This window comes from Electrona antarctica (genome assembly GCF_951216825.1).
Source record: "Electrona antarctica genome assembly, chromosome: 2".
Taxonomy (NCBI): domain Eukaryota; kingdom Metazoa; phylum Chordata; class Actinopteri; order Myctophiformes; family Myctophidae; genus Electrona; species Electrona antarctica.
In genome coordinates, this window is record NC_136807.1 from 12,990,825 (window position 1) to 13,017,293 (window position 26,469).

Sequence of the window (26,469 nt, forward strand, 5' to 3'; positions counted from 1 at the left end):
CCCTGGGGACCCCAGACCTCATGCACTTTGAGAACCACTAGTCCAGCACATTTAAACATGGAATATTAGTCTTATTGATGACAAAATTAACATCTACTCAAATCAATGATACACATATTTGCATTATTCTATGAAATGTAATTTCTGATATACTGTGCAGTATTTTGAAATTCTGTATTTGCTATTTTCCAGAAAATAAAAGCAGTGATATTGGATTTACATGTGCCATTGTTCAATCATCAATTCATTGTGTTAATAAATTAAATACATTGGGGATATAAAAAGTTCTTTTGATTGGATAAACTTGATCTGATCTTATTGGAGTTTGGAACGCTGTATCTACAGAACGGTTTCCCAAACACGCATTGTATGGGTGCCTTTATATTTTGTTTCCTACATTTTGATTTTAATTATTAGTTTAAACATTCCCCTCAAAAAAAGAAAAAATATGAATTAAAAACTAGGGAATCAAGTAACATTGTTTTTTAATTCCATAAATTAGAAAATGCTTAAGAAGTGAAAATAGCCGATCTACAAGCTCACAACACAGTGCAAAGCGCATCTACAAAGCTTCCAGATCTGCTATTTCCACTATTGTGTCCCGGTCAAATGTCTTATTTCTTTCTTTTTGCTAGTGTTTTGCTTTACTTTAGTAAAGTAAATTTGTCACTAATTTCTCTTCAACACTTTTACTCCACTACATCTCAGGGGCAAATATTGTTGGACTATTCACTCCAATTTCTTTTTTAAACAATTTACAAACAAGTGAATTACAATTTACTTTGCAGATTTTAGATGATTACAATCATACATTAACAAAAACAATCCCCATTAAATATGTTCCAAGGAGTTTTATTGTCATTCCATACAAGTACAGAACAAAATTTGATTCACCAGGTCCTGGTCAGGCATACAAGTTGTCTATTCAGCAACCGTGTAATAGTTTGTCTTCACAACACAAATGAAGGCTCTGTTCTGTTCTAATGTAGCACAGTAGTGGTTGTCAAATGTCTTTATTGCAAGGACCCCATAACTAGCAAACAATGAGTGAATGAATGGAACCAAATGTGAATCTATTGTGGAAATACTTCACACTAGTGTTTGTATTTGTATTGTACTTTGTAATAATAAATGAAAGACATTATGTTGCAGTTACAACACTTTATTGTACCTTAACTTGCCAACATGGCATAGGCAACAAACAACCAAAAATAATTATCATAAAAGAAACGTAATACTGGTCCCAAAATGAACTGAAATGATAGCAGCACATTCTTTGGAATGTGGGCGAAACTCTATTTCAGCCTATGGCTTTTATCACACTAACATAGCACTCCACCTGGTGGATAATTTCAATCATTGCATTTCCTCTGAAAAGGGCTGCAATGGTATATATTGTGATTGAAATCACTGCTAACGTGTTTGTACAGTAACAGGGGTCTCCCTGTCTCTCCAGCTCCCATGCTACTGAACAAACACTAGTGATTATACACTCAGTATTAACTTAAAAAGCTTTCTTTTAACCCCCCAAAATATCTTATATACTCACTTTAAACGACCCAAAATAACATTTATAAAGGTTCTGTATTCAATGGGAATTAAATAATAGTGTTAATCCCTGATCAAAACACATCCCCATTTTTGAGTGGTGTAAACCACTCCTACAACTGGCTTTGTTAGTCTGTCTGTGTCTGTCTGTGCAAAAAAAAATGAGCATGGTTGATGCTGATTGGTTGATGCAGATTTCATTACGTCAGACATTACATCAGAACACAGCTGATCAGGCTATATAATACCTTACACCACTCAGTTCACACGGGTGTGATTTTTATTGGTATACATAGTGCTTCATTCTTGTGTCTGATTTGTACCTGTATGATCGGCAAGCTCACAACGCATCGCAGCACGGCACGTTGTGAGCTTGTGGATCGGCCATTTTTGGTGCGGCTTTAAGAGGCCTGGGATATAATGTATGGTCACAATTAAAGGCTGTGTTCCCAAGACATCATATCCCAGGTCATACTGTATGCAACCCAGACATAAGTTTGTTCGTTTTTTTTCCTTTTGTCTTTTTGTTACTTGATTCAATATTTAGACATTTGCTATTCATTTGACACGGAATGAGTCAGTGGAATGAGTCTTACTGCTGTCAGGGATGAGGAAATACCACTCTGATTCCAATCTGGAGAGACCAGGATTCACAGCCAGTCTGAACATAGCCTGAAAAGGTTCTTATACACCAGGAGCGTGTTGTGTCCACATCAAACTGTTAATGTGGCGATCCCTCATGCATAGATGTAGACGTAGATGCTTTTACTCTGTGAAAACGCAACCTCATTCTTAATGCAAGTTCACATTAATGTGAATTACTCACAGAAATAACGTGTTTTAACGCTGTGTTAAGGAACTTTACAAAAGCACTTAACCCATATCCAAGCATATATTTATTGGGTCCTCACTAGTCTCATGAACCAGTCTGTTGCCTCCCATATAAATTTCAAATGATTGGTCGCACAAATGTGCCCTAATAACAATCATCAAAGTCATCTAAGCATATTGTATAGCTTAAATGCAAATCCAAAAATAAAATGTAACTGTATTTTTAAAATATTATACTTCTGTGAATGGACATGGCGGGAGGGGGTAGTTCCAGTGGTGGAGCAATGGGTGAAGTGCACTTTGAACCACTTAAACCGTCACAGCGTTGTGATCTTGTCTATCTGCTAATTCCGAGACATTGTAATGTGGAGCGAAAACAGAAAAGTCACTAGTAGAGTAGAGCCCTGCGGGACTCCGGCTCACTTTAAGAGTGTGTGTGTGTGTGTGTGAGAATCAGCCTTCAGGGGGTGTGGTGGTGTGTTCTGAATCAGCCTTCAGGGCATGTGGTGGTGTGTGTGAATCAGCCTTCAGGGCGTGTGGTGGTGTGTGTGAATCAGCCTTCATGGGGTGTGGTGGTGTGTTCTGAATCAGCCTTCAGGGGGTGTGGTGGTGTGTTCTGAATCAGCCTTCAGGGGGTGTGGTGGTGTGTGTGAATCAGCCTTCAGGGGGTGTGGTGGTGTGTTCTGAATCAGCCTTCAGGGGGTGTGGTGGTGTGTTCTGAATCAGCCTTCAGGGGGTGTGGTGGTGTGTTCTGAATCAGCCTTCAGGGGGTGTGGTGGTGTGTGTGTGTGTGAATCAGCCTTCAGGGGGTGTGGTGGTGTGTGTGAATCAGCCTTCAGGGTGTCTGGTGGTGTGTTCTGTTCATCTGAGCAGGGCTGCAAACACTGAAGGATCTTCTCCAGGGTCCAGTGGTGTTCGTGCAGAGCGTGCTCTTCCAAGGTGAACGGACCCTGCTTGGTCCGGATCAGCTCTTTGACGTGAGCGCAGCTGGACACAGCTGGGAGAGAGAAGGGTGCAACAGTTATAATCAAACAAATCAATGCAATTGATTACAAAATAATAATTGAAAGTTCAATTAAGCAATTAATAGTCCATCCCTATTTTAGGCAGCCCAGTGGCCTTGGTTAGATGCAAGATGCAATTTGTCCCCTGAGCAAGCAGGCCAGCTGAATTAGCTCAATGGCAAAAAATGTCAGCACTTGCGCAGAAAACATGCGCTTGTGACTAAGTAATAACTACACTGACTGGACTGGATCCATTGGAACACTTTTATCCCCCTCCATTTCCTAACCATTTTGGACATCCTGACAGCGTCAATGTGTGAAGGTGATCTGTCAACATGCTTTTGTTTGGAATATGGTTTATGTCAGGGGTTCTCAACCCGTGGGTCGCGACCCCTCGGGGGGTCGCCAAATTATTTTAGGGGGTCCCCAAATTATTAAAAAGAAAAAAAAAAAAGATTTTTTTTTAAATTTTATTTTCACGATTTTTCAAAAATAGCAGACCTACAAGCTCATAGCGCGCCACCGAGTGGCGCGCTACGAGCTTGTAGATCTGCTATTTTTCAATAGCTAAATTATAACAATGCTTAAAACACCAAAAGGGGTTCCCGCCCAAAATGGTTTAAGGTTATTGTAGCAGTCAATTTATATTGGGGGTCGGGAGGGGGCGGGGCGGGGGTCCCGAGACATTGCCAAAGCATTTCCGGGGGTCCCCGGCCAAAAACGTTGAGAACCCCTGGTTTATGTAAGAACATCACAAATTAAAGATGTAGTAAGCAGCTCTATATTCCTATAGTAATCATTGTTACTAGTGTGTTCAGTAACTCTTCAGTAAAAAAAAACTGAAAATAGATAAGGATGCCAATTTCATCCAATCAGGAAAGATATCTTCAAATTGATGAGAGAATGGGAATTGGGTACTCTTTCCTGGTTGGATTAAATTGATGTCCCACACCTGTACATTTTGCTACTAGTTCATGTTGGACTGATGACTCATCTTACCCCATTAATTATGACATTATCAATACAACTCATCATTAATTTACCTTTTCCAAGGTCGTCCACCAAGCTTCTCACATAAAATCCACCGCCACATTCAACATCTGTAAAGCAAATACAATAGTCATAATATGGGTTTAGCATGTTGGAAGAAATCACAGATTGAGGCGTCAACTTTCCATAGATAGCTTCATAGACTTGTTTGAGACCACTATCATGTTGGATTCATGTTAATGTGTATAATGTCTATTTTCAGACATTTAACCACTTAAAAACAAAGCATCAATACTAAGTCAACTTAAATTTTCACTCTGTACTGGATCTGCTCTTTTCCCCCTCCCCATCAAACCTCTTTGCCGAACATAGCTCACGTAACGTCACCTCAAAGCGGGAGGCGTTGTGAGCTAGTAGATCTATTTTCAACTAATGGTATCACACAAAGATTTGCCGGTAACTCTGAGGTTCCCCTAGGGCAGGGCTTCCCAAAGTTGGGGTCGTGGAATTATTTTAAATAAATAAAAATGTCCACAGAATCCGTGAAATACAACAGCACTCCATCTTCAATGTATTGCATTGCTCAGTTTGACTCTGAGTAAGTGAACCAACCCAGTGTGAACAGAGGTGGGCTGAAGTCCTTCAGTGTTAAGTTGTAAACGGTAACCGGTCTGGCTGCTTTGGCTTCAACGTTGTGTCCTTGTTTCAGCAGGACGGACATCCGCTTGCCGTCCTTTTTCAGTGCACAGTAACTGAAAAACAATTTCATGCATTATCAGTATTAACTAGTGTTGATCCAGTCGACTAAAACTATGACGAAAAAATGTTCGGCGACTACCTTTTTTCACTGACACAAAATAAACCAATACTAAATAAAAACTAAGCTACGATAACTAAAACTAAGAATAAATACTGTATATTGACAATTTCATCAACAGATCAAAACTAGACTAAAATGTTAGGGAGGGAGTAGTAGCGAAGGCATCCAGTAGAACTAAAAGACAAGTCATTTTCTGCTTGGTTGCATGCTGAAAATAGCAGATTAACAAGTGGCTATTATTTTATATTTTCAAAAATAGCAGATAAACGAGCTCTTAGTGCTGCATGAAGTGATGCCATTTTAGAAAATTTGTGACAAATCTTAATTTTGGGGGTCCTTGACACGAAGGATTTAGAAGACTTGTAGGAGCGACCTCAGGTCTTAATGGGTTCATAATACAGTACATGCACTGTTCTGGCTTACAGGGGTGGCACTTGCATGATGTCACCGGTGAACAATTTCAATTTCTCCTCCAAGTCTCCACTGGTGACAAGATCTGTTGGGCAAATAATCAAATATACCATCGCTAGGGGGGGGAAAACTGTTAATGGAAAAATAAATAGCAAATCTACAAGCTAAAAACATGTCACTTTTTGGGCTTGTAAGTCTGCCAATTCTGATATATTTTTTGTATGACACTGTAGTATGGATCAAGTAGGGCATTAATTTATGATGAAATCTCACACACACACACACACACACACACACACACACACACACACACACACACACACACACACACACACACACACACACACACACACACACACACACACACACACACACACACACACACACACACACACACACACACACACACACACACACACACACACACAGTTTAATCTGATTTTGTTCTCTTTTTGAGGGGCACCAGCCCCTCCTATGCCTTTGTGTGTACCACATTTGAGATGATTCACTTTTGACAACCTGACGATATTTGACAAGGAGGAACAATTTACCATAGTCCTTCACCAGAGTGACTTGGCCAGTGCCATCCAGGGTATCTGTGGCTTTCCCCAGTTCTGCTGTGACTGAGTATTTCTGCAAGAATAAAAAGAGCAACCAATACATTGTTTCATGGAATCATGACAGAACGAATCATGCAAACCTGATGTTCATCATAACCTTTATTTCAACTCGGAGTACAGTTGAGGGACAGGCCATCATTATCAATGTAGCCGTACTAGCCGAGATACAACCAAATAAACAGAATAAATAAACATAAATGACATTCACATATAGCAACATCAAAATACGCACAGTACATGAATCAAAAGACTCAAAGAACTAAAACAAACAAACAAAAAGGCAATTAAACAATTAAATAAAGCAGTTACAATCCTGAACAAAAATGTTGGAAAGCATTGCCTTGAATTCACCCAATCTGAGTTTTAAGGACTTCTGGCACTCATTCCAAGCAGGTGGGGTTACTGCCAGAATGCTACCTTCCCTAGTTCTGTCTGAGCGAAATGAACCTGAGCATCAGGAATTTGAGCAGGCCTGGTAGGTACTAGGGTTCTGATGAGCCGGCCTGGTAGGTACTAGGGTTCTGAGCGTACATAGAACAAAAATAAGGAGGGAGAATTTCTTAGAGGGCTTTAAACATAAAAACGGACCCTGACAAGTATTTCACAATGTTTGCCTCTTTCTTACATACTATTTGGCAATTTGGTACTAAAAGTCCTTCAATTGTAGGAGGAGAGGACACTGGCGCAGGTTATGTGGCACAGGTTGTGTGAGGACACTCACACAACCTGTGAGTCACACAAAAAGGCACCAGATGTCGTTCCTCCCGAGAGCATACACACTTTACCAGAAGTAATAGAAACTTTTTTAGCGTCGTTTGATAGTTGATTATTTTTTTTTTTTTTTTAATAGAGCGGTCCTCTTGTGTCTCAAAATGTAAGAAACATCATAATTCATATTGTTATGCAATGATGTTTTTCAAATAAACTTGAATTTGAGCACGGACAAAAACGACCTATGCTGTCTTCACTCACATGAGTAAACGCCTCATCACAGACTCACCTTGGAACCAGACAGCATCTTTCTGAGCATCTTTGTGCCACTGCCAATGCCAACCACTGCAAAAAGACACAATGTATAATAAACATCGACAATCCTAACTCGGAACTCCTCTGTATTACCTGCAATACAAGCGTTTTAATTGTATTTATTTACTTTCAAGAAACAGTCTGCACTCAATAGAATACATTTCATTTTCTAATTTTGGGGGAAAGAAAATATAATAATAATGGACTAATCCGATCTGCCTCAAATTGTAATCACACATTGAGCAGACTCTGAACAACTTAGAGCCAAAATAAATTTCACTTCCAACCAAGGTTGGCACCACAGATGCTACATATAACATGCAGAAACAGTTTTTCAGTTTGTTAATTCATTTGTTGATGTTATTGCATTTTGTGGTATTTTTTGATGCCATGTTGAATGATGAATTGAATGCACAGGACCACAATGGAAACAAGTCCCCTGGACCTTTTTTGTGTTCAAAATGTCTGACTGCACCTTGTGCTGTTTACACTAATCGAGTATTCAATCAATCCTCATGGTGGAAATTTTGAATAGACTTAAGCGTTATTCATAGTCTGAATTTTCGTTGGTGAGGTGACCACCGAACTACAACATGACGCCATGAGCCGTGGTGAAGAGCAAACCACCGCCCCAGCCCTTCTCTCTGTCTTTACTCACCACCACTCAACGTTATTTCAGCTCCGGTGGTCACCTCACCACCAAAAATCCAGACTATGAATGAGCCTTTAGTATAAAATAGGGCTTAACCACTTATATTTTCTGTTTTCACTTCACAAAAATTAAACACAGATGTGGTTCAATGGTTCATTAATATTTTGGTCATAGCAATTATCGAACACTACAAAGTAACCTGTAACTTCTCAAATTATTGTAGTATAAATGTATATAATTTTGCCTCTGAGATGTGGTGGAGTATGAAGCAATTTAAAAATGGAATAATAATAATAATGAATTGCATTTTTATAGCGCTTTTCCAAGTGCTCAAAGCGCTTCACAATGGTTCATTCATTCATACATACATTGGGAAGTGAAGCGGCGAACAGTCGACGCCAGCGTCCTCACTTCCCACACCAATGGTGGCGAGCTCACACCGACCGACTCATTGGAGGCAATGTAGGGTTCAGTGTCTTGCCCAAGGACACTTCGACATGTGGACAGGAGGAGGAGCCGGGATTCGAACCGCCGACCCAGGGATCATTGGACGACATGCTCTACCTCCTGAGCCACAGCCGCCCCAAGTTCAGTACGCAACTAACATTGTAATTATTACAGTACATTCCACCTTGTACCTAGTACACCAGAGGCAGAACTGTCCAGGGTCCCACCGTGTCCCATTTTCAAGTCTTGTTTTTTTCTCTTTCGTGGATTGGGATTTTTTATACCAGCTTCTACACAAACAAAGAAAACAACACATTTCATTTTAGATGACCAATCAGCAGTGTTGGGGATAAGGAAGGAGAGAGCAATACATACAAAGAGATAGACTGTGCAAACTGTTAATAATACAATTTCCAATCAATCAATAGCTTCCCAAAAAGTTGTTGGGAAGCTTTTGTTGTTGGCAACAACACGCTACTGGGAAATGTAGTCCAGCAACAGGCTGAATCACTTCCAATGAGGCGAAAATCGCCGAGCTACAAGCTCACAGCACGTCGCTGTGCGCTTGTAGGTCGGCTATTTTCGCGCGCACAGACTACTGGGAAATGTAGTTCAGGCGTAGCCAAAGCGTCCACTAGTCACTCACTGCACTGCAAAGCAAACGCACACACAGGGTGTGAAACCGTCTTTACAGAGGACTCACCTTTCAGCAAGGTTTCTTTCAGTGTGTTCAACACGTCTGCGGAGGTGGCTCCTGGCTTCTTATATATGGCAAACAGTCCGTTGAGGGACTTCAGTTTAGACAGACCACCAACACACGATGCAGACATGATGCTAATCTCTATGATGCTAATGCAATGTTGCTTCTGCTTCTGAAGCCGGGCGAGTAGGCTGCAGAGTTCAGAGTTTCAGACAGACCGCTTTCATAGTGGGCGCATCGCCGCCACCACATGGTCTGGAGGGTGAACCGCAGCCCTGCGTGTGTGCGTGCGTGTGTGCGTGTGTGTGTGTGTGTGAGAACTTTCAACTGTCAGGCTCTTCTCCTGTGGAACCAGCTTTGATGCTTGGTCCAGGAGGCAGACAGTGTGACGATATTGTAACTCTACCAAAATAATAAAATATTTATTCATAATAATTTGTATATAACCCTAACCCTAAGAGCCCTGATGTAGGGCATTCATGTAACCCATTAAGACCATATGTTGATTTTGAAAATGTCCTCTAAATCCTTATTCAGTGGTTGTCAAAGAAAATCACGTCATGGACCCCATACATTACGGACGGTATATGTATTTGGCCGTCGACCCCCGTCTGCAAGGCGATCCCTAACTTTCTCATACAGATTAACCTGCATCTGTTCTGGTGTGTTAATTGAGCTATGTGAGTTATACGAGTTATGCTCCAGACACACATTCTGTACACAGACATGTTCTTGTGGACAGAGATTTGGTGGCTGAGATTTGGTGGCTTATGGTTACTATAGGTCGCAGTTTACTATTATATGAAAACCTGCAAAACCTGTCAGTCAGTCCGTCACGCCTTGTGACACGCTCCATATATGGCCAATACAGAATTAATTTCATATGTTGATCTGACCTCATCAAACCCTGTACACTCAAGACACTGCCCCCGCTTCGATCTCCATATATGGAGCTGACCTGTTCTGACATTCCATATGTTGATCTGACCTCATCAAATCCTGTACACTCAAGAAACTTCCCCACTGCCACCCTTAGATCTCCATATATGGAGCTGACCTGTTCTGACATTGTCATTCCATATGTTGACCTCACCTCATCAAACCCTGTACACTCAAGACACACTCCATATGGCCAGTACAGAATTCATTCCATATGTTGATCTGACCCCCCATGCCAAAGCGCCACCTCTCGCACAGCAGTCTGCCGTCACCCAGGCGGATGCGTGCAGCCGTGCACGTGACCTCGCCCTTTAGGGCAAGGGTCGCTTCTCGCCCTCAGGGCTTCTTACTGGTAGTATGATAAAGCAATAAGCCACAAGAGGTCTCAGGTTATCGGGTATTTTATAATGGCTGAGAGGAGTAGTGTCTCCGACCCTCTCAGAAATGATAAAATACCCGGTACCATGAGACCTCGAGTGGATAGGCCTATTGCTTTTCTAAAACAGTTATACAAACATATAGCAATACCAATATTAACCTCATAAAACTACTCAAAATTCACAAAAGTAGCTAGCCTTTGCGCCGCTTTGCACCCACCAGAGCGAGCCACATGTCCTTGTTTTTACTCGGCCAGTCTCTGTGACGGGGGAATAGGAGGTTTGATGTTTTTACAAGGCCGCCCGGAGCCACACATTCAGTCATATGAGTGTGGGCAGTGCTTAGACGCCCACACGGCCTGGGTTTGTAAGGCAATCAAGTGTTCCCCTTCCTACAGAGCTGCGGGATCAATGTAACGCAGCTGGGAATGATATTAAGTGATTGAAGGTGTGGATTATCGTGAGATTTACTACGTGGTCTAATCAGAAACCAGCCAATCAGAATCAAGTATTGGGACTAAGCGTTTTAGAATGTCATGTTGATGTCATCAATGTGACGTCAGTACCTGGATGTCACTGTACCTATATGAGTGGTAGCGTGAGCAGTACAAGTGTATTATTACTTTACAGTGCAACGCCTCATAAATTATCTTTAATGTAACTTTGACTTTATGTGTGAGATGCTCAGGTGGACTGCACATCTGAAAGGAGGAGCATTAAAAGATCATACTGTTTCTCCTTATGTCACAGTGGGACACAGCGTGTTCTACATTGGAGGGTCCAACAGTAACGCGATCAACAGTGATCACATTGACGTGCATGTTTTCAGCACAGTGACTTTATGCTGGATGAAGTTGAGTCCAGTGACACCTGGAAGAGAAGAACGCACCCTTGATGTTCCCTCCAAGCGCAGAGGCCACACAGCTGTACTGATCGAGTATATCTACGTCTGGGGAGGGTATCCTTACTCCAACGTGCTTTATGCATTTGATGTCGACAACCACATATGGTTCAAACCCAAGGTGTCAGGGACTGTCCCAGAGGGGAGAACGAACCACTCAGCCTGTGCCTTGAGGAAGGTCATGTTCATCCATGGAGGATGGACCCAGAATTTTAGACTTACTAATGACATGTGCAAGTTAGACACCACCACAATGGTCTGGACTACAATTAACACCAGAGGAACTCCACCACCCACTTCATCATGTCACTCTGCCAACCTCATTGGAACAAAGATCTTTGTATTTGGGGGCTATCTGGACCAATGGGACTACTACAACTACATCAGAGTGTTTGACACAGAGACCAACCACTGGCTGAACACAACTGCACAGCTTCCCCTTCTAGAAAGACGTTTGGGTCATTCAGCCTTCACTTACAATGGAGAACTGTACATTTTTGGTGGTCACAAGTTTCACAACAGGAACGAGAGCTTCAGTCATCTGTGGAAATTCAACCCAGAGACCTTCTCCTGGAAGAATGTTGAGCCCAAGGGGACCGGCCCAGAGGATAATATCAGCTGCGTTGTGGTGGGAGATCTTATTGTCCTCTTTGGAGGATTCCATTCTGACAACTCACCCTCAGATGACCTGTACATTTTAGACTTTAATCCAAGTCTGAAGATGTTATGTAAGCTAGCGGTAATTCAGTGCGGTCTGCAGCAGTCTGGACTCCCACACAACATCAGGTGGGAACTGGTAGCCATGACAACAGAACAAACTAGAAAAAGTGCCCCTCGGGGCACAGGTCTCCACCAGGACAGGTCAGGTTGTGGCCTCCTGGTGGCGCTATAATAGGCCAATGTGAAAAGGGTGCCATTTCTTCATATGCCTTTGATGGCAATTGGATGATTTGAGGCATTTTGTTCCAAAAATGTGTTTTGCAAAAATCAACCTGTTGGTGGCGCTATAACAGGCCAATGTGAAAAGGGTGGGATATATTCCTCAGCCTAGTAAGAAAATGTGTGAAAGATTTCACGTAAATTGCATGCTGCGTTCATGATTTGAGGCTTTTGTTCAAAACGGGGCAATCTTGCAAACTGTGAAAGCCAATTATAGCCAATTAGGATGGAATATGAAATATCGGACAGATCCGACTTGAGCACATGACCATAGAGATACTGTGTAACGATTTGTGAGATTGTCAGACAGAATCTGGAGGAGTAATATCAAAAAAATTGTTTTACAAAAGTCGGCCTCCTGGTGGCGCTATAAAAGGCAGATGTGGAAAATGCAGGTCAAAGGTTTGTCCTTGGCCTCTAGGGAGTGTGCATGCAACGTTTCATGCAGATCGGTGCAGTTTTAGGTAAAACATGTGAAAAGCTGCCTCATGGTGGCGCTATAACAGGCCGTTCTGGAAAATGTGGGGCAGAGGTTCATCGTTGGCATCCAGGGAGTGTGTGTGCAAAGTTTGGCATCGACCGGGTTAACGGTGTCGGAGATTAGCTGGTAACGGACGGACGGAAGGACGGACACACACATGGACGGACGGAGTGCAAAACATACTCTCTCCCCATGCCTTCGGCCTGGTGGAGACAACAAATAACATGAGTATGCTTGCTGTCGGTACGCCTCTAGTGGATGTTGAAGATGTGAATCCACTGGCAGCGAGCAGAAGGAACTTGGTACGTGTTGATTGATCGAGCCAACGGACAGATCAGATGTCCACCCAGATATAATTATTGCTCTGTTGTGTTGGAAAGTTCAGTCAATATGTGTGCTAAATTCAATTTAAATTTTTTTTTAATTAAACTCTTTTTTTTAACAATATCTGAAAATATTTTCCCACCTGGAAAAATATATTTACACTGTTATAAACACATGCTACCACGTTACTATACTGTATATGAATTGGTATTACATATTCATGTGTGTAAGAGCCATTTGAGCCTCCTTATCATCTCTGTGATGTCACTATGTTATTTGCATTCAAAGGATTCTGGACAGTAGATAAATATAATTTAATATCCACTCAACGAACATTCTGGACCTCAGTTCTTTCAGTTTCAGCACACGTCTAAACTTCATCCTCAGCCGTCAGCAGCCTGTAGCACCTAATATAGGGATTTAGGCGCTACAATGTGTTTACATGTCATGTGAATATGAATATGTATTAAACAAGAGATGCATCGTTGCATGCAGACATGGCAAAAGGCTAGAATAGATAAAAATGTAATTGAGCGGAATCCAACAATTGTTTCCATGGTGGTAGGCCTACTATGTATTCAATTCAGCAAGACATACAAAGGCATTCTTCAATCTTATACAAGAAATCCTCAATAATAGGAGCAATACAATATAATTACAGAAACAACAATGGGGGGAAGCTACAAGACAGGTGCTCTTTTATGGCAGTTTTGAAAGAGGGTAGGGAGTCACTTTTTGATGGCTGGAATTCTAAATGCGGTGGGAACATAGTATAACTATTATTATTATAATTGTTTATTGCAGAATCTGCGAGGAATGAGATCAGTGGAGCTTCTTCTCTGGTCTTGTGCCCATGGGTGTTTTCGAAGTAGTTAAGACAGGTCACTGTTACTGTACCTTTCTTGAAAACCCGTCCCGTCGCAAGTTGCTGTAAATGGAGAATTCACCCATTCATATGGTGAAGGAATTAAACAATGCAAGGCACCACCAGCCTGCACATCGGGAGCAATTAGGGGTTCAGACTTCAGAGTCTTGCTCAAGGACACTTTGACAATAACTCTGGGGGAGCCCGGGATCGAACCGGTAACCTCACGGTTCTCATCCAGCTGCTCCACCGGCCACTATCCCCCTAAGCTGTCATCTAACCTGAGCCACCCCACCCCAGCCCCTTTATAAGAAATTCAAAAAAACAAACAAACAAAAAAAATATATCTTCATACTATAATAACAGTGGCAGAAACCAGCTATTGATAACAGGGAATATATGGTTGGGGTCTTCATATACTTAACCCATTCAGGACGGGAACCCCTTTTTTTCATTCATTTGTCTGATATCATTTGTCAACTCAGATGTCCCTTTGAAAAAAGCACATGAAACCTTGTATCTCCATATTTCAACTTCCCTTTCAACTTTCCCCCGTAAATGTATACATAATATACATCATACAGGAATGTTGCACAAAAGTGGTGAAAATAGCTGATCTTCAAGCTTACAATGCATTGCAATGCAACACGTAGATCTGTCAGGCTCAGGGGCCACTCAGTAAAATTCAAAAAGTCCAAGGGCCGCATGCTAAAAATGACTATTATTTTGAAACGACTCGGTCTGAATTTTCATTTTGTTTCACTTCATTATTCAGATTATTATTATTATTCATTATACCCACAGAAGCAGTTTCTTGCCACTCTTCGCCAATTAGTTCACAACAATACAATACCTACAATCTTGTTCAAAAAATATTGTATTGGTATGACCATAACACGCCGCAGATACATTAAAGGTGTAGTGAAATGAAAAATAAAATTTTCACACTTTTAGAACATATCAGTGGTATATGGGCATACCTAACAATGGATGCCAAAAAATGGGCAAACTCAGCTGCTACTGATTACAGAAATACTCCGTTTTTAATCTCATTCAAGATGACATCCAGACAGTCCATTGCTCGTTTTAAACTCAATCATCACGCTAAAATATCTCCTGGCTTTGCTGTCGACTGTCACTTTGTAAACAAACCACTGTGCATGTGCGTGCATGAGACAGACCTATACGTCCCATCGCCTGGATGGATGCATCGCTCTGATTGGTTCAGAAACTAAGATCCGGCCGTCTGAGGCTGAAACTTCAAAATAAAATGCCCCAAAAGCCATTTCACTACACCTTTAAGCAGGGACCGCATGCGTCCCATGGCCATGAATAGCACTTCTGATTGATATTTTGTAAAAGTTTTTTTTAATAATCAATAATAAGGATCGGTGTTGGACATGCAATATTTCTACCCGACAATGACAATATCTTCATATTTGGATCAAAGTGTTTCCCACAAACTGCAACTTAAGTTGTTTTTCCCCAGTACGAGTCCTCATGTGTGCTTTTAGAGAAACCGTTGACTAAAGCCTTGTTCTACAAACTGTGCAAGTAAATGGCTTTTCCCCTGTATGAGTCATCATATGCTTCATCAGATTGACCTTATGATTACACATTTTACCACAGACTACAACTATAACTTGTCTTCCCTGTGTGACTCTGAATGGAGTGAGTTTCTTTCTCATCACTGTCTTTTGGAGCTGGTCTTCATGGTTGTGATCGCACCCAGTACTTTATATAAGCTTGTGTTTTCATGTGTTCAGTTGAGGAGGTGCTGGCTACAGGGTCTGTCTGTCTGTTTTCGCCGTCATCATCTGCACTTTTCACAGCTAGTAATGTCAGCATTGGCCTATCAACCTCCTCCGGTCTTTGAAGTAGCTCCTCCTGCTCGTCTTTAATGTGTGGAGGCTCTGGTTCCTCCTGGACCAGACCGGGGCTTCTCTCCTCTTCAGAGGAAATCTCTTTACACACAGGGAAGAGCAGGACGTCTGGGGAAAAGATCAAATTAAAGCAAAATATGAATTTCATTTACTGCCAAATTTATTTTGCCCCCTGTTCTTTAGTTGCCAGCTTTTATTTTGAATTCACGAACCCTGAACCGGAAGTAAAATTGGCTAGGCTATTTTAGCCGCACTCTTTTTCGAATCCCGAAATGTTAATCTTGTAACCACGACCAACGACGGTTTAGTTATGAGCCGCGAACATCGCCGTTTTGATCAAAAACATCTTGGCCAAACACGAGAACACGATATTTGATAAGAGCATTAAAAATAATATTTTTACCATATTTTAGCTTCCGACGCTAGACCCCATAGGGCTCCCATGGTAGAAACAGCCATATCCCAAATCCTTGGTGCACGCGTGCATGCTCATTAGTGGTTTTAGTGCTCCGAATGGGATAAAGTACGATGTTGGGAGCTTAATAAAACATTAATTTGAGGTCGCAATAACCATATTAATAGTCCGATCGCTAGAACACTGCCGCGATTGGTCAATATTTGCCCCCCAACGTAGACAGAGGTGCGACCGTGCGAGGTCCCGGTCATTGCTGCAGCTTTAATTTTGGGTATTACTCCATTGGCCCATAGAGCATAGGTCTTCAAACGTTTTAGGCCAAGGACCCCTTAGCTGAGAGATGAAGCAGGAATCCCGACTACACAGTGTATACAATTGTGTTGCAGATTAAATTTTCAGATTAGTGAACCACAACTCCCAGTGGGGTGTGAGGGGGTTTGGTTATTATAACCCACAGTTGTGGGAGGGTGTAGGCCTGTCACTATTATTACATAATCGCCTAATCGCAATTATTTGAGATAATCACAATTAGTTTTGTATAATCATCGACCATTTCCATGCTGAGAAATGGCCATACATTTTCACACATCTTTCAAAAATAGCAGAAACGTTGTAAGCTTGTGAGGCAAACAGCCTATTGAAATTATACGTCATGTGACAATTAATCGTTAACTTAAATTTGTAACAACCCTAGGCTGATGAGCCTCACCTCTGTCGTGTGATGCTGCATTCTTCTGTGCATTCCCCGGGTCCATTGTCCAGTTAAAGGCCGACCACGCCTTTATCCCAAGCGTTGACAAAAAAAAACTCCTGCACACCCTCCTTCTCTGTCCATTAACATTTAGGAAGAAGACACGAGCGCATGACCTTTGCGAAGACCCCCTTCTCCTCTTGACCGGGGCGACATCGATCAAACCTTGCACGTACATCTTCTTCTCCTCCCAGTTCATGTTCTCCCAGTAGCATTTAAAAATCTTTTCCCTGTCTGCCTCTCCGATTTCACTGCAGTGGAACTTGGAGGACTTGACACACGCGGCAGACTGGCATCGCGGTCCCATCACCCGAGGCTTGTTGTTGACCTCTGCTCCCTTGCTCTTGCCAATGTAGGACTGCCCCATCATCCTCCTCCTTTTCTGAACAATCTGCCTTTCTTTCTTGGGCTTTTTTCCTACAGCTGTGTCTTCCTCAGCCCCATCATGGGAATCTACAAAAAAAAGAGAAATAAATTAGTGTGTGTGTGTGTGTGTGTGTGTGTGTGTGTGTGTGTGTGTGTGTGTGTGTGTGTGTGTGCACCTATTCACTCAACCCCCATACATTGTTTGTGTGCGTGTGTGTGTGTGTGTGTGTGTGCGAGCGTGTGCATCTAGTCACTCAACACCCATACATTGTGTCTGTGTGTGTGTGTGTGTGTGTGTGCGCGCCCGAAAATTAAGGCCCTACCTGGGCCCTCATCAAACCCTGTATATTCAATACACTGCCCCCGCTGCCACCCTTAGATCTCCATATACGGAGCTGAACTGTTCTGACATTCCATATCTGACCTCATCACACCCTGTACACTCAAGATACGCTCCAGATATGGACAGTGCACGCGAGGTCGCTTCGAGCCCCCAGGTGTCTTACTGGTATATCTAGTCTCAGGTACTGTGTGTAAATATGTTTTTTTGGACCTAGTAAAAAACCTTTAGTTGTACAGTTTGTGGTAAAAGCAGGAAAACCATTTAGTTGTACATTTTTGTGGCAAAGGCTTGTCAATATGGGAAGCCCTTTGCTTGTACAGTTTGTGAAACTAAAAGCCAGCATATATTACCATTGTATTTATATGTTACAGTTACAGTACACGTGAGAAACCAGTACAAGTGAGAAAAACAGGGCGCCGAGGAGCGCCCTTCATGCCTTAACGAGCTTCACCGACAATCCGCTGGTCACACAGACCTCTCCTCTGCCGTGCTGTAACTGAAAGTGACTGGAGTCTGTCACATTTACTATCCAAAAGCCCTTGAATATGATGGAATATGTTTAAGGATTACTGTGATTATGGCAATCACATTTCATATCACACACGACATAATTGACCAGCCAAAAAATAAATAAACATAACAATAAAATCTGATTTATTCCGCAGACCCCCAGGGCTGACCCCACTTTTGTTCGATTCTGATTCTGAACCTATGCCATCTGACCTGGCAGCCTAGTCTATGGGATATATTCATATTAGAATGAGTTTTTACCCGAGAGAGTGTCACACATGGCCGTCCTATGTAGTAATGTCAATGTTGACTGATTGCCATCGTCATCCTCTTCCTGTTTGATCTGTGGAGGTTGTGGTTCGTCCTGGGCCATACTGGGGCTTCTCTCCTCATGTTGTGGTTCCTCCTGGACCACACCGGGGCTTCTCTTCTCCTCATGTCCAGAGGAAACCTCTTTACAATCAGACAGGAGGACAGAAGAGGTAGCATTTGCTCCACAACTCAAAGTATAGTTCAGCTAGCAGCTTAGCTAAACTTGTGTTGAACTAGCTCTGGTAGAAGTTCTAGGAGTTCTCATTGACGCTATTCAACTGTACATGTCTTTTTCTGGTCGACAGAAGAATGCCATTGGCCAGATTGGTAGATGCTGCACTTGAGTTTGGTCAATTATATTTTATTATCTGCGAGCGGCGGAAGTCGAGAGTAACATAGCTCTAAATGCAACGCATTAGACTAGAGCTATGGACCAGAGCTAGTAACAACAGAGACATTCTAGGGCTAGAATTGCAGATGGTCAAACGGTTCATGAGCTATGCCTCTTCAAAGTTTGCATTTTCCCTTTCCCTTTAGCCAATGGTCAAGGGCTTCGCTTCTTCACCGCTTGGCATAGCCCTCTACCATATTGCCAAGTTTTGCGAAAACCAACTCTGCACGGTCCCTAAAATGTGAATAATGATGTCATAATGTATTCAGGTTTTCCAATAGCCCTGTTTCTGAAGTCGTGGGATGCAGATGTACATACCCTCCGTTCACGGAGAGCGGCACGCCGCTTGAGTGTTGGTGAGATGTTTCAAAGATGCATAACGAGACGGAAACGTGGGAGAAATCGCATTAACCGTCGATGCCGTTAAGTATTTTTAATCTTTTTGGCTTCTCTGAAATTCTCTCTTCCTCACTTCCTTATTGACTTCCCATTGTACCGCCTCCCGAGCGGCGACTGGCTAGCTGCACGTCCTAGTTACTGCCTGGGACATGGGAAGTGAGGAAGAGAGAATTTCAGTGAAGCCAAAACTTTAAAAAAAGGCATCGGCGGTTAATGCGATTTCTCCCACGTTTCCGGTGTCTCCTATAGCCGCGTTATGCATCTTTGAAACATCTCACAAACACTCAAGCGGTGTGCCGCTCTCCGTGAACGGAGGGTATGTACATGTGCATCCCACGGAGGGCTTATAACCGATCAGGGACCCTGGGGTACCGTCGACCAGACTTCAGAAACTGTAACCAAGGGTCCCGAAAGGGGCTAGTTTTACAACCAAATTATGCAAACTTTTTAAACCCTGGAACTGTATGTTGTTGACGTATGAAGCATTAACGAACCAACCTGCAGTGTTAGGATAGATGTCCATAAAATCAACGTCCAGCAGTTTGTTTTGTGTCTCCAGCAGCTGAGTTTCTAGTGTCTCTATCTCTCTCTGGAAGAGGCTGCATATGAACTCTCCCACCGCACTGAGGCGCTCCAACACAAACACTCTGACATTAAGCGTCACACTATAAACATCAGCACCACGCTGCTGTTTGTCCAAAACACACAATATCTCCTCTCCCACCGACGTCATGTGTTCATTTATCTTCAGCCGTACAGACTCCATTTGACAAGTTTTACCTCCTCTATGATACATTGTTTTAGGTGTATACATGTTGTATACTGTTGTATACTGTTGTGGTTTTGTATTTTTGTATCCGACAGTACGTTCCTTAAGTTACTACTGCTGCGCTGCCTCTGAAAATTAATAAACATAAACAACAGGCATTTACTTCCGGGTCAACGTGTTTCAAGCATGCGCAGCTTTATAGTATCCACTATCCAGGCTCTGGACCTGGACCATATAGGATCCAGACACTGTTGGCTTTCGCCCCCTGGTGGAGGAGGTGTGTAACCAACACTCTGTCTCTCTCTCACACACGCACACACACACACACACGCACACGCACGCACATACACACACACATGCACGCACGCGCGTGCACACACGTAATACACCACGAAGGTACAGGTCAATACAACATCTGCTACGAGGATAAAACCAGGCACTGAGACTTGGGGGGTCCTCCATATTCAATTCATCAAAAACATTTAAAGACATACAAATATTGTACATTGCATACACGGCTAGAAAAAGGGAAAACGTGTAGGACTACAGTATAGAAAAATGTGTGTATGGCGGGAGCTTTAACTTATATTTTAGGGGCCAGTTTCGAATGCTGCCCGTAAGTGCTCTTTGAGGTTTTGAAGGAAGCTAGGGATTCACATTTCTTAACGGCTGTTGGTAGGGCGTTCCACATTTTAGTGGCATATATAGTAGCCTCGCATGGCCAGACTTCATCACCATGTAGGTACTAGGTAGGTAGGCTACAGCCTACATCACTGTGTCGAAAACTGGGCACTGTTTCCCGAAGTGGGCACTTTTGGGTGGGCTGGGTGTACTTTTACTTTTACAAAGAACTGGGCACATCAGAACTGGTCTGGACACTTTAATTGGGCTCTGTGCAAATCAGTACTCCCCGAATAGAGGGTATGCACGTGACATCATCATCATACCCGGAAGTTATGCAGGAACGCCTACTGAGTGGCAAAAAACGACTTTCTGGCCTTGACAGCCCATACATCCAAACAGAATAGTCCTATTTGATTGCATTAAATGACTTTAAACAACATTAAATTCACTTTGTCACTCACTTTGCCACTCGATTTGCCACTCGATCTGCCATTCACTTTATGCATGCGCATACCCTCTATAATATATATATATATATATATATATATATATATATATAATAAGTTCTTCCCAAGTATATGGCAACATGACAGTGGTGGCCATATTGTATGGTGCCACATATAGAAATCCCATTCATTTTTCCCATCTCTCTCTCTAGAGCAGTGGTTCCCAAAGTGGGGTCCGGGACCCCCAGGGGTCCTTGAGGGAGTTCCAGGGGGTCCCCAGCTAAATGATAGTTTGGAACTAAATGGACCCTTATGGGTCTAGTTAAACTAACATTGATTGTACATAGAAATGCCATGGGGGGTCCGTAGAGTAATGCTTGTCAAACTGGGGTCCTTGAAATTAAACGGGTTGAGAATCACTGCTAGAGCCATAAAAATCTTCACTTATTGGGGGTCTCTGGCATATATCTTTTCAAATGGGGGTCCACGGGGCTAATTAGTGTCAATATGGGGGTCCTTGACATGAAAAAGTTTGGGAACCACTGCACTAGAGATAGATATTTATAGATAGATATTGATATTTATCTAAATGATTTTACACCAAGCCATCCAGGATCCTGGTGAATCATGACCATAAAACATTTGATTCCGTGTGTGTGTGTGTGTGTGTGTGTGTGTGTGTGTGTGTGTGTGTGTGTGTGTGTGTGTGTGTGTGTGTGTGCGCGTGTGTGTGTGTGTGTGTGTGTGTGCGTGTGCGTGTGTGTGCTTGTGTGTGTGTGTCCACCACATCAGGGAGTGCAGTGCCCGGTGCAGAACCCGGGCCAGTACTAACCTCGCGTCACCAGGCTTTCCACCTCGTCGTTGCGTGGTAGATCATCAGGCCGGAACCCTCAATCTAGAACTTCCCTTCCCCTCAAACCGGAAGAATAACAATAGGAAGTTCCAGATTGAGGGTTCCAGCTTGATGACTACAAAACAAACAATCAATATATATGACGTAACCATATCATCCGCTCCCGACTTGATCATAAACACAAAAATACTTGTGAGCTTGTAGATCTAATCTTTGATAATTTTAATTTGTTTTTTCTTTTCTTTTTCTTTTTTTTACATTTTAACTATATACAAATCTTGTATACATGGGGATCCCCGACACGAAATATGTTCCGATACAATAAACACTATAAGGACCTATAAGCACATTGTACTGTATGTCAATGTCACATTCTGCATGAAGAGTACTTTTACTTTACTTTACTTAAGTAAAGAATTCGATATTGTGATGATATTGTTGCTAGAATTGATGCTTAATTTCCCCAAATATCTGACTCAAGGAGTGCGTGCGTGCGTGCGTGCGTGTGTGCGTATTAAAAATGGATAGCCTACTCGAGTAAAGCAAAGATACCTTAGTTACACTTAAGTAGGCCTACAGTAAATGAGTAGATGTACTTAATTTAAACCCTGCTGTAGCACTTTGAGATTTAAATGTAGGCCTATTATTACTAGTTACTTTCCAGTTTCCACCACGTGTGTGTGTGTGTGTGTGTGTGTGTGTGTGTGCGTGTGTGTGTGTGTGTGCGTGCGTGCGTGCGTGCGTGTGTGTGTGTGTGGGGCAATTTCTTGTAAATGGCCTGATGTGCTGTAAATGAATGCAGGCCAATGCACGCAAATAGGAACTCGATCAGGCACGCGCGCAGGCAGGCAGGCAAGCAGGCAGACACACACACACACAAGCAGCAGCTGCTCCACTCTAGGGAGGAGGAGTGGCTTTAACTTGCCAGACTTTAAGAGGAGAGGGACAGGCCGTCCTTGCAGTCTCAAGTTGAACTCTGTGCTGGATACAGACAGTCTGGAGCACCAACATAACAATAACACAGTAAGTTACTTTACCTCTCATAATACTGAGTCTGTTCTCTATTGTTCTCAAAGTGGGCCTATACTGTATTGTTCAGACAGTCAGACTACATCCGGCTTTCCTTTCCTTCCTGAGCCTTTGGACTTTGGAAACTGGATTGTGTTGCAGTCTGACACATTATGTTTACACTGAATTAAAACTCAGACCTTTTGACCCTATAGAGCGTCGCCGCCGCTTTTCATGACGATGAGCGGCCCGGAGGAGAATTTCCAATTAATGTTTCCCATAGACGTTTCAGAAAGTATTTATTTAAAGACATGTAAGCCTCGGACAAAGCCATCTCGGATGGTGACAAACAATGACAATAAACACAATTGTTTGGGCCGAACAAATAATTAGAAAGAAGAAAAACAACAACAACAGTGTTGTACCCTGCCCTTTTTTTCTTCTTTCTATTTGTTCGGCCCAAAAGTTGACTTTGTCCGAGGCTTACAGGTCTTTCAATGAATACTTTCTGAAACGTCTATGGGAAAAATGAATGGGAAATTCTCTTCCGGGGCTTTCGTCAGCGGCGGGACTACAACACTCAACTTTTCCTTTGTCCCATCAAGGTGCTCTTCACAGTCTTCATCTTCACTTGGACTGGAGCTTGTTGGAGAGAGAGAGAGAAACACCGGAATTGACTGACAGAAGCACGCCAGAGGGTTCCGATGTCACTTGGACGCTTTCTCTCCGACATCTGTGATGGCATCCCCATCGTCGGGCATGTCAAAGGAGTCATCCACGATATCGCCGGAGACGAAGAGTCGGCCAGGAGATCCTACATGTCCGCCACCAGAAGCACGCTGGTGCTGGGCGGCGGGGCAGTGGGAAGCCTGGCCGGTCCGGTGGGAGCGGCAGCGATGGCCGCTTACGCGGGGGCCCTGACGGACACGGTGGCGTCCGCCGTGACCAAGAGACCGGTGGGAATCATCCGGAACGTCGAGAGACTTTCCGAAGCACGGGATCTGGGAGACGTGATTGTGGGCGTGGGAAGGATGGGCCTGGACATCGGCTTGGACGCCGCCACTGGGGCTTCGATCGGGGCGGCGACCAAGTCAATTGCACGGCAGTCGACGAAACAGCTGCTGAAATCTGCCCCGAAAGAAGCAGCAAGACAAGCAGCAAAACAGGCAAAAAGTATCGGAAGACAAGCTGTCAGGCATGCTGCTGTTGGGTTGGTCACACAGATGCAGAAACCGAGAGTGAGAGTCATCGATTCCACTGATGATCCTAGTACTGACCTCAGTGACGTATCCAGTCGCGAGTCATCTAGCAGTTCCGAGGAAGACGAAGATGGAGGATTCATCTATTTGTTCACGTGCCCAGATGGGTCGTACAAAATAGGCAGGACCGGCAGGGTGTCAGTGTTAGATAGACTCAATGAACACAGGAGAAACGGCCTAATAAAACCATACTCTGATATCACGGTGTACGTATGCCCCCGTCATGTAACAAGGGCGGAGACAAAGATCCTCTGCGAGATCCAAATCAATAACGCGAGAAAAAGAATACTGCGCAAAACAGAATTTCTGGACAGCAGTAGACTCGAATTGCAGTATGTCAAAAGTGTCATCAGAAGAGTCATTGCAGAAGTCAATGACATGCCGGAGTCAGCTGTGAGAACGTTCCATTTTCATTACAATTCTCTCAAGATAACCCGCAAGTATAACTAACACAGACAATGATTCAAAATAGTGTGCCACAATTTTTGTATTTTTCCAATTTTTCATGTGTCTATGAGGTGACAGTACTTCATTAGACTTCATTAGTGTTCTTCCTGGAGGCTGTACCCTTGACAGTCAAACGGGCCAATGAAATAAACAGTAATATAGTGACTAACCCCTCCCCCTTTATCATACAACTACAGCTGTGGGTGCGGCTTCAGTTCAGGTGGGTGCATGAAATGAAATGAAATGAAATGAAATGAAATCTATATTTACCCAGGGTATCTGGGCTAAGCTCAAGAACTTGTTTCCAGCCAGGCCCTGCTCATAGAACACATTTCATCGTAGTGGTTGATGCCTTGTTCAAGGGCATTTCAGCGGTGGTAATTTTAACGTGTCGGACGGCTGATTCGAACTGGGAACCTTCCGGTATCTAGACCGCGCCGCTATCCGTTCGTCCACCGCTGCCGCTGACACCGCTGCCGCTGCCGCATCACCACCCACCAGGCAAACCAGGCATACAGTACTTAATGAACTGGTGGGCGTGTCCACATAAAAGCATGATTTTAACAAATACTGTACACTTTTTGGAAAAAGTTCTTCCCCCTTATATTATAATACCCGTGTTTGTTCGTACCAAAAAAACGAGCATGGTTGCTATGGTTAGCAACCAAAAAAACGAGCATGGTTGCTATGGTTAGTATGTGACGTCACTGACATGTAATGTACAGTAACTATAACAATAAATGTGTAGTGGCACCACTAAGTTCACACGGGTGTGATTTTTTTAATAACATACGTTTATTTTTTGAGGTGCCCCTCCTATATTCAGCTAATAGTGTTGACTTTCGTCTTACACAAAGATTAAATTGCCATTGACAATGAATGGAGAATTTACGTCGTGTGTGTCTGAGCAAATAGACATGTTATGTCATGATGATGTACAATGATGAGAGCGCCCCTCACTTCACACAGGTGTGACTTTTAACCACAGCGTTTATCTCTGAAGGTTTTGTGCAGTCATAAGTAACTAAGTACTTTTTAAGTACAATTTTGAGGTATTTGTACGACAATTTCCAGTACTTTACTTCTACTCCACAAATATTGTACTTTTACTCCATTACAATTATTGGACAACTTTAGTTATACTATAGTTACTTTGTACATTACCCACTTCAGCCCTATTTGACCATTTGAAAATAGCCAACCTACAAGCTCACAATGCATTGTGAGCTTGTAGATAGTGGCAGCGGCAGCGGTGGCCGAACGGAGTGCGGAGCGGTCTTGATACAAAGCCACCGGGCCAGATGGGCTCAAGGGAAGGGCCCTGAAAGAATGTGCCATCCAATTGGGACCCATGTTTACCAAACTATTCCAAATGTTTCTCAATATCAGCTTTGTCCCCCAGGCCTGGAAAACGGCAACCATTGTCCCTGTGCCAAAAACGGCACGAGCAAAAGTGCCAAATGATTTTAGACCGATCGCCCTCACTCCTCTATTAAGCAAATGCATGGAGCGTGTAGTGTGTAAGGAGCTCTCACTGCAAACAGCTAAGTGCATGGACCCCATGCAGTTTGCTTATAGAGCCAGTCGAGGTGTAGAGGATGCCACTCTAACTTTATTGGACAAAATACATAGTCATTTAGACAAACCCAAAACATACGTCCGTGTCCTTTTTATGGACTTCTCGTCTGCTTTTAATACGGTCCAACCCCATCTTCTCCTAAAACGCCTGTGTGACCTGAACGTCAGTAGCAATCTCATTTTGTGGATTAGGGAGTTCCTGAGAGAGAGACCCCAGCGAGTCTGTATTAATAACACTCT

The 26,469-nt window shown here is 43.0% G+C and overlaps 3 protein-coding genes across 5 annotated transcripts; 1 reads left to right on the forward strand and 2 right to left on the reverse strand.

The window, feature by feature from the left end:
• Positions 1-2,426: 2,426 nt before the first annotated feature.
• Positions 2,427-9,252, reverse strand: trub1 (TruB pseudouridine (psi) synthase family member 1). 3 transcript variants are annotated; one of them, XM_079523021.1, is made up of 10 exons: positions 9,053-9,252; positions 8,541-8,639; positions 7,225-7,280; positions 6,156-6,237; positions 5,617-5,689; positions 4,986-5,125; positions 4,427-4,483; positions 3,180-3,376; positions 2,938-3,038; positions 2,427-2,904 (listed from the first exon to the last, which is right to left on the reverse strand). In XM_079523021.1, the coding sequence occupies exons 1-9, from the start codon at positions 9,177-9,179 to the stop codon at positions 2,967-2,969; spliced, it is 903 nt and encodes a 300-aa protein (XP_079379147.1). In that variant the 5' UTR covers positions 9,180-9,252; the 3' UTR covers positions 2,427-2,904; positions 2,938-2,966. The 3 variants fall into 3 exon arrangements, with proteins under 3 accessions (XP_079379147.1, XP_079379146.1, XP_079379145.1); XM_079523020.1 differs by having other exon boundaries at positions 2,427-3,038; XM_079523019.1 differs by having other exon boundaries at positions 2,427-3,376; positions 9,053-9,251.
• Positions 9,253-14,844: 5,592 nt separating this feature from the next.
• On the reverse strand, positions 14,845-20,158 carry LOC306940281 (uncharacterized protein). Its single transcript, XM_079525303.1, has 4 exons — positions 19,744-20,158; positions 18,405-18,596; positions 16,883-17,377; positions 14,845-15,866 (listed from the first exon to the last, which is right to left on the reverse strand). Exons 1-4 carry the CDS (start codon positions 20,057-20,059, stop codon positions 15,586-15,588), a joined length of 1,284 nt encoding a protein of 427 aa, XP_079381429.1. The 5' UTR covers positions 20,060-20,158; the 3' UTR covers positions 14,845-15,585.
• A 2,774-nt stretch (positions 20,159-22,932) lies between these two features.
• On the forward strand, positions 22,933-24,761 carry LOC306941511 (uncharacterized protein). The gene is made up of 2 exons (XM_079527033.1): positions 22,933-22,960; positions 23,551-24,761. Exon 2 carries the CDS (start codon positions 23,650-23,652, stop codon positions 24,652-24,654), a length of 1,005 nt encoding a protein of 334 aa, XP_079383159.1. The 5' UTR covers positions 22,933-22,960; positions 23,551-23,649; the 3' UTR covers positions 24,655-24,761.
• The last annotated feature ends 1,708 nt before the right edge of the window (positions 24,762-26,469 follow it).

Excerpts from the sequence above, each read along its gene's own strand:
- LOC306941511 (XM_079527033.1), top strand. The coding sequence starts at position 23,650 with ATGTCACTTGGACGCTTTCTCTCCGACATCTGTGATGGCATCCCCATC.
- LOC306940281 (XM_079525303.1), bottom strand. The coding sequence starts at position 20,059 with ATGTATACACCTAAAACAATGTATCATAGAGGAGGTAAAACTTGTCAA. Across the intron at positions 18,597-19,743 it reads CATCTATCCTAACACTGCAG|AGGTTTCCTCTGGACATGAG; the intron begins GTTGGTTCGTTA and ends CTGATTGTAAAG. Across the intron at positions 15,867-16,882 it reads TGCAGCATCACACGACAGAG|ACGTCCTGCTCTTCCCTGTG; the intron begins GTGAGGCTCATC and ends TCTTTTCCCCAG.
- trub1 (XM_079523019.1), bottom strand. The coding sequence starts at position 9,179 with ATGTCTGCATCGTGTGTTGGTGGTCTGTCTAAACTGAAGTCCCTCAAC. Across the intron at positions 7,281-8,540 it reads TTCTGCCTCTGGTGTACTAG|TGGTTGGCATTGGCAGTGGC; the intron begins GTACAAGGTGGA and ends GTCTTTTTGCAG. Across the intron at positions 4,484-4,985 it reads CCCACCTCTGTTCACACTGG|ATGTTGAATGTGGCGGTGGA; the intron begins GTTGGTTCACTT and ends TTTGCTTTACAG.